Genomic DNA, 8,628 nt, shown 5'->3' with positions numbered 1-8,628 from the left:
AAACAACCAAACTATTATTTTTTTCGGTTATTACTGGATTTATTTACTTAATATTAAAATGGGGTATTTCTCATTTGCATCTTAAGTTAGCATGTCATTTTGTATCGTCTTACTTTCCATAAATCAGCCTAATGAGAATTCACGCATCCTTCGTTAATGTCCTCCCCCGGCTTCCGTAGACATTCCTTCACTGTCAGTGTGTGCGGTGACAGACCAGCATCGGTGAGCTCCCAATCCACCTCCAATTGTAAATTATGGAAGAAATCAATAACATTGAAGTCGTTCCGTGCACAGAGTCCAACTATCTGAAACCGTTCCGGGTGCACTATAACCAGGTGAGTTATCTCTGTGTAATTACGTCTGGTGGATGCTGTCGGCTAGCCCAACCCCCAATTCATTTTGCAGCTAGCAGACTAACATGAAGGCTCAGCTGACATTAAACACAGACGTTCACAGCAACAAATGGTAACACTTCAACAGAAATGAGAAAAACAAATGTAATTTGTCTGTTTTCTCACACGTGGATAAAACTGTTACCACTATTTGATGTGAACTAGAGACAGCCATGCTAACAGGCTAAGATGCTAACGGTAGCCCTGCTGCAAAATGGTTAAACATCACGTTAAGGATAAGCACATGCTTTACATTAGGTATATAGGTTACATTGTTCAGCAGGGCAGATTGACAAAGGAGAACGTTTGTTTTGTGAGTGTAAAAATGTGAGACAGGTGAGACTTGTTGATCTAAACCTTCAAACTAACTCTGTCTGGATGGGATATGAATCCAGTCCCCCCAGTTCAGGTTTACATTGAATTTCACCATATGTTTGCATGAGAATCCAGTCCCCCCAGTTCAGGTTTACATTGCATTTCACCATATGTTTGCATGAGGAACATTTGAATATTTAGAGCATGAATAGTTAAAATCTTATGGGACATTTTGGAGTTGTAAATACCACCTTACAAAGAAAGGACAGACAAAAATGTTAACTTTAAAACTGCAGGGATGGACACTTCCATAAAACCCAGCTTTAAACTTTTAATTAATTCTAGCATTACATTATAATTATTTGTACCTTTGTATTCGAGTTATCAAAACTATAGCTTTCACTTTTGAGATTTTGATTATGTGTTATTTATTGACCACAAATGTAAAGAAAATATTTGGATATTTTGACATTTTTATCAAATTAATCATAATGCTTTACCTAAGGCTGGCCATCTGGATTAGAGTTGAACTAACAAAACCTCAGCCTGGCAACAAGTAAATTGCAAATTTCACTTAAGTGATTACAAAATGCTAAAACTAAATGCTCAAACTGTAAATCTCTGCATTTTGCTTTCACGTTGAACAAAGGGAATTGCAGCTTTGCCATTTCAAAGCTTCGTTTTGGATACTGGTCTGCTCACTGCTGTACTTGGTTCATCCTACTGGCATCTTATTACAAAAATGATCATGGAATTTTCCATTCAATATTTAATTATGTCAAATACATGTTGATATTGCTCCAGTTCAGCAAGTCGGAAAACCAGTGGGATTTGCTCGGCGACTAGAATAGTAACTGCTTGCTACTGTTAGCAATACTAGGTAATTTTTTTTATAACGCTCTACTTTGCATGTACAAACACCATTACAACACTTTCATATAGAGCTTGTGTCGTACTATTTGTGATAAAAAGACAGATATGATAATAAAACAGGATAAATTAGCAGTTTTCACCACTTCATTCGAGAAAAACAAACATGGTGAACTTCAGGTCAGGGTTGACAAGGTTCACATGACTTTCAGAGATGGAGCTCTGACTTGCCTTTTCATTCCAGTTTAATTATTTTTAAGATTTCACATATTCATGAAGTTTCTCTCTACCTGGGCTAAAGACTGCCTCTGTTGTGTAAAAGCTCGATAAAACATGTGTACAGGTACTATAGCCACACTTAAGCACAGGAGCTGCTGCATTGTTTACATCATACAAGATAAAAACATTACCAGGTTATTGTGGCACCCTGTTCATATTGTTATAACATACATAAAAGGCTGTTTTGTCTATTTTGTTGATGCAAAAAATTGCTTTTGTCACGTTAAAAAAACAACAAAATGTAAAGAAACTGCCTCCAGGGTTCATCTATGATTAGATGATGCGCTGTTTGTAGTGTCGCTTTCAGTGTAATCAGAAAACTCTCGTACCATCGTGTTGGGAAAAGCTCAGGAGTTAGTCCTGTTCGGACTTCACACCAGAGATAGCAGAGGAGAGAAGCTAACAGTGTCAGGAGAATAATGGCATGGTTAAAAAACAGCAGATGGACAAGTGATATAGGACTTTCTCTCGGTCCTGTTTTTCCTTTCATCATCATCATCGTCTCTTCTTCGCAACTCAGGAGAGGCTGTTCAGGGACTCTCCACAAAGGCTTCACAGTCACGCTGAGGGAGCATCTTTTCTACAAGCCTTTTATGTTCATCTGTACATCTGCAGCTGAGCTGCTGGGTACTAACCAAGTCTGCTCCCACTTCCAGACACAAACTCAAAGTAGATAATGTCATGTGTAAGAGGCTCTCTGAATCATTAGTGTTTAATGGTGTTTTGTCTCCTCTCCCTCTACAAAGCAGGTGATTGTTCCTCCTTGACTCTGGGGAAACCCCTCTTATCTCTGTCACCTCGTACTGACACCGAATCACAAGTTGCTACTTAGAGCTGGATAATTGCCTTCCATTTATTCATCATGCTTTGAATCATTCAGTCAATTATCTGCAGCTATTTACTTTGCAGAGCTTTCAGCAGTTTGTGAGCTATTGATTACCTTGGAATGTAGATTTTTCATAGTTTGAGTCTCAATCCCTGCTGTGAAATATGATCATAATTTGTATTAATTTATGTCAGCTTTGTTGGTTTGAGAGAATTTTCTGCATGCAGTTAAGCGCAGATTAAAAACGCAGTTTGATTATTGAATGGAAAGTAATTAAATTGATCTATTCTAAGAACCACCCTGCGACGGACTGGCGAGCTGTCCAGGGTGTACCCCGCCTTTCGCCCAAAGACCTGCTAGGTTAGGCTCCAGTTTCCCTGCAACCCTTAATCGGACTAAGCGATTAGGATAATGACTGAATAAATAAATATTCTAAGAACCTATAATAAATAATTGGAGCTGATTATAATATTTGATCATGATGCATTTTATGAAAGATCAAAGTAATGATTTTAAGCAGAATTTTAAATACCCAATAGCAAGAATGGGCCTTCAAAAATTACTGTAGAAAATTATGAATACCTCTTCAATAATTTGGATGGATTACTCCACATATAAGGCTTTTATACACCAGGACTGATGCAAATAAACAACACAAAATTACAAATAATAATAGTCATTTCTGTCTTTGCACAGTAAGTGCGATACAAAATCGTGAATAAATTATGACAATTCTAAAAGAAACTCACAAAGTGGATTCCATGTCAAGCCACAGCAGCAGTGCTGACGCTGCAAAGGAAAAGACAAAAAGAGGCACTGGGTTCATCCTCTTCTGGAAAAGAGAGGAGAACTTGGGGAGTTTCACTGTTTAATTCAGAAGCTGACGCTGGACCATGAGCGCTTCAGGACATCCGACATCAGAGATGTCATAGTGTTACAAAGTTTGAATGAAATGGCAGCGACAATGTGAAAGATTTAGTCATATTTTAATTTAGCATCCCAGTTACCATGTTCATGGTTTTCTTTATGTTTGCATGTAATTTATTATCCACAAAACTGTTCATCAGTCCAAAATGTATCAAAGTTTGTTCAGCACTTTGATTTATTACTGCAAGTGTGAGTTAATGGGACTTAAATAAGCCTTGGTTGCTCTTGAACCTTATTGCATGAAAGGCAGGAGATCAGTAATGACTCCCCTTAAATAGGCAAACAATATCTGACACTAAGCCAAAGAAATAGTTTCTTGACATGCCTAAAATAATTCTGTATCCAAATCAAAACCTTTTCCACTGAGACTGGGAGCCATCTGGGCCATGTACTTCCAAAACTAAAGGAATGGAATATTTTATTTATATTATTTACAATTGCTGGGACAATATGCTTTTGTCCCAATTCTATTCGATTCTGCTATTCGATTTTTTGGGTGCCAATTCGATTTAAATTGTGATTCTCACAATTCTTTAACCTTGCTGATTTTTGTTGACTAAAAACAAAAAAAATTTACAAAACTTTTTTTTGTTAGTCCCTTTTCTTATTTTAATTAGAAAAAAGCAACACAGTAGCCAGACAACCATTCTGCTGATGACAAATAGAAAAGTCAATAAAAACAATAAGAATGACATTTTATAATGGATTATTTGTATTTATTTGAAGTTAAAAAAAAAAAAAAACTGATTTTTTTTCCACCAAAAAAAAGAAAAAAAGATTTTAATTCAATTCAACTTTATTTGTATAGTGCCACTTCACAACAATGTTGTTACAGGGCATTTTACATACATAAATCAACATACACATTTCGAGCCAATTCATACATATCATATAATAGAAACCAACTGATTGCATCGAGTCATGACTTCGATCCAATCCCCCATCCTGAGCTGCACGCGGCGACAGTGGGAAGGAAAAAAACTCCCCTTTAACAGGAAGAAAACCTCTGGCAGAACCCAGCAGCCATCTGCCTCGACTGGTTGGGGTGGAGAGGACAGGAAAGACAGATCAACATGTACAACTTCACTTATTCAGGAAGACCTGTGGAAAAAAGGAGAAATAAGTTAGAGACGGCAATATTGTCATATATTTATACATTAATATATTAGAGAAATGGAGCGAGGTACATCTCAGTGCATCAGGTAACATCCCTATTGCTACATAAAATTGTGAAGCAAAAAGGCCAGTGTTTGATTTTTTTCGATTTGATTTCCCACCTCCATTATTTACATATTAATATGCAATAATTTTTTTTTTCTCAGTCTCACGTAGTCCGTGTGTGATGAAAGATAGCTGTTTCTGTGCAAAAATGTAGCACCTGCCGATAAATGATAGACATGCACAGAGGCTGACTCCAAATTTCTGAAAGTAAGGAAAAAAATAAAAGCATTATTGCCAGAGGGAGACAAAACATTGAAGACGTTATTTTTGCTTCTGTGGTACATTGCAAGGAAATTATTCAGGATAACTGAGTTCTTGGCAGAGTTTGCTTCCATCATAACGTTGCTGGAAACCTGAATTAATACAGTGTCTGTGAAAACCTGACTGAAAACTGAAAGTTTTTCGTTTCTACAAAATAGAGTGGAGCTGTTCTGCTACAATTTTCTCCCAAATTTCTAACAGGAAAGGTGGTCTTGATATTGGACTTTAATTTTCAAGCATTTCTCGGTCAAGGCAAAGCATTTTAGCGTTTGGTTCAACAAGAGCTATTTTATTGTAAAAGAGCAGGGAACCACACCTTTTGAGAGCAGTATGATAAAGACATGAATAACACAGTCAAATAACACAAACCACTTCTTTAAAGCAGCGTTGTGGAAAGAACGTCGTCTGAACAGGACAAAACCTTCATTCTCGTAGCATGACTAGAGCAGTCACTTGATGCAACGACCCAGCTACATTTGTGCTGATTTAGATGGAGAAATTTAGGCAGCGACATCTATAACTATGTCAACAAAAAAAGAACATAACTCTCAGCCGTGGCAAACTGGAATCCAAGGGGTATCTGGGAAAACAATGCAACCAATGGTCTCAGAACTGTAGGATTATTCATGATGGAAAAACACCTGCACTTGCCATCAGCAATAATAATACTGCTGATGGTATGATCGTTACATACCGTTGTAACATATTTAAAAGATAATACCAATAGATTTTTTGATACATTTTGCACAGCTTGACTTGCTGTTTGTACTCTGTACCTGTCTAGATGTTGACATTGATGAACATTAATGTATTAAACATTTACATTGAACTAATGAAGATGCAAGCATAGCTTTTAGTTTCACATCTATAAACAGTTTAAATAACTAATTGCCTTAATTTGTAGGGGAACTGGGCATGTAAGTGTGGTCAGTGAAATTATGCAGGTGCGGATGCTTTTATTGTTGTGAAAACGTTGTTGACCATTAGGTCACTGGCTGTAATGTGTGTTAGACAGTCCTGCTTCCTTTGTTGAGACTAGTGAGAAAAGAGACAGAAGCTAAAAACAGGACAAAAAGCTGCAGAGAAAAGAGTGCTATTGTATTTTAGGATGGTAGTTGATTTTTTTTTCCTTCCTGCTGCAGCTGCCAGTTTTATGGTGTTGTCATCACAGGAGGTGTGTGTGTGTGTGTGTGTGTGTGTGTGTGTGTGTGTGTGCGTGCGTGCGTGCGTGCGTGCGTGCGTGCGTGCGTGCGAGCGAGCGAGCGAGCAAGTGAGATGGTTATTTGACTTTAAACACCTAAAAGATCAGGTCCATACATGCCTCCCCGCAGGAACCATTCACACAGGAGCCTGTCTTTTCTGAAGCCCAAAGCCAGAGGGACCACATTAAATTTCAAGGTCTTGTGTAGCCGGCTTCTGCTTCCCTTCCTCTCGATCCCCATCTCTCCCCACGGGCTAATCTCTCTGTTGTAATCCATGTCGGCCACGTCTCCCCTGGGCCACTCAAGCTGTCCCCGCCCCCCTTCTCTCAGCAAGTGGCCCGAGTAATGAGGGGAACCCCGCCATCTGTGAGCGATGACAGGACAGTAGAGGAAAAAATATGGTGCAGCGACGCACTCCTTTAGAGTGGTTGTACCTTGTATGTGGCTGCCATCTTTGTCATGTTTTACGCATTTAGAATCATGATTAAAACGACTGGAAATGTCTCTGAAGTCATGTCTTTCACTTTGTAGAAAGACTCGATCATTTCCTTTTTCTCTTTTGCTTCTCGGTATAGAAAGACTGTCAGGGGAGTTATTTTTATTTTTGCTTTTTATCAGTTGAGGAAAAATCTCAGCTTGCTGTGGGTCACTTTTACGCTGAAACACCATCAGTTTGTTGTGGCGGATGTGGTGTAGGGAAAGCGGCGGCCTACAATGTCCAGAAGTGTTCAGTAGAGCGAACGCAACAGAAGAAAATAAACATGGCGCACAGTACAGAAAACATAAATGACCTGTGTGGTTTTTGCTGTAAAAACCTGAGGCTACGTGGCGCTATTGGCAAATCATTGTTGCTTTTTGAACCTAATCGTAAGTCAGAAACTACGGCAAGAAGAAACGAACTCCCGCTACGTCCGGCGCCATCTTGATAGTTTTGAAGAATACATGGTGACACAAGGCAAGAGTCTCCTCAGATCAACCAATCAGAGTGGCCGGTTTGTTTAAGACCGATGCAGGGAAGGGACTCCAGACTGAGTCGCTCTGTATTTAATATGGAGCACTCCAGTCTGGCGTGCCAGGCTAGGTCTTTATGGGTTAAAAAGTAAAAATATTTCAGAATATGGCATATTCTATTTTAGCTTTTAAAATTTCTGATACTTTTTATTTAAATGTTGGATTATGCTTAAGAATAAAATTATGTTTTGATATTTAGTTACCTATTGTAGTTTCATATTAATGGCAGGGGTTGTGTAAAATCAGCATGTTATATCCCACAAATCAAATGAAAACTAATTGAAGTCATATCCTGACAGAATCTGTGATATAAGCAAATAATCATTATCAATTTAATCAATATATCATATTGTGAGAAAAATGTGTGATTTACATATGATAAAGTCTAGCACAGATGCTATTATTAATGTTCCAGTCTGAATATTTTACAGATGCTATTATTAATATTCCAGTCTGAATATTTTCTCTATTGAAATGACCTGTAATGACTTTGTTTTTAAGTTTATTGTAAAACCATATATTGAAATATGGAAAAAGGGAAATTTTTATTTTGAAACTGTTCCAAAAAATGGTTTAATTTTATTTAGGAATGAAAAATTACATGTAAAAAATGCTATTATTTCATATGTAAGGTTTTACATAAAATCTCTGCCTACAATTTTATGAATAATGTTTTTTTTTTTTTGTTTTTTTAACCCCATAGTAGCCTAAATCTTTATTCAAAGCATCACTGTCATGGAGTTTGATTTATGCTGCTTAAACTTATTAAATTGTGATGCTGACATGTGAGCTAGCCCTACCCAGCCGGGCTTTGCTGCTGACCAACATCTCAGATGACGTTTCTATCAGCTGCAGCTGATTAATGTTAGTTACAATGAAACATTTGTGCCCATTTCCAGCTGAAGAAAATGCTGCTAACACTCCCAAACATGGTGGTGTTTGCAATTATGAAATGGAAAAAAAGTTTACAATCTGCATTCAGTTCTGGTTCACACAAGTGTGCAGTAAACATAGGAATACATCCAGTACAATACAAACTGCATAGAGAAAAGTGGAAGCCTCTGAGAGGTGAGGCCTGCTTCATAAACAGTGTTAGTGCCACTCGTGGGCAGCACCCATGGCAGAGATATTAGCATTATATTTGTATAGAATGATGAAGTGGTATATTATTTACACAAAGTGATTAATCTTTTTAGTCTTGCCAGGAATTCATCATGTAGGGATGAACACAATGAATGCAAACCATAGACTGTATATAAAGAGAGATGGACTGAGCCTCCGTGACGTCACCCATAGGGTTCTGAATTGATTCAGCTAAATTCTA

At 37.7% G+C, this 8,628-nt stretch overlaps 1 protein-coding gene across 1 annotated transcript in view; it reads left to right on the top strand.

Annotated features, from left to right (window-relative positions):
• The first annotated feature begins 209 nt into the window (after positions 1-209).
• The window catches only part of nudt14 (nudix (nucleoside diphosphate linked moiety X)-type motif 14), a 29,538-nt gene continuing 21,119 nt past the window's right edge, over positions 210-8,628 (top strand). The window contains exon 1 of the mRNA XM_079255526.1: positions 210-335. Coding sequence (XP_079111652.1) covers positions 255-335 — 81 coding nt within the window. The 5' untranslated portion in view covers positions 210-254. The remainder of the gene's footprint in view (positions 336-8,628) is intronic.

Source organism: Telmatherina bonti (genome assembly GCF_933228915.1).
Source record: "Telmatherina bonti genome assembly, chromosome: 16".
Taxonomy (NCBI): Eukaryota; Metazoa; Chordata; class Actinopteri; order Atheriniformes; family Telmatherinidae; genus Telmatherina; species Telmatherina bonti.
The sequence above is the reverse complement of the archived record's forward strand: the minus strand, read 5'-3'. Positions and strand labels throughout refer to the sequence as shown.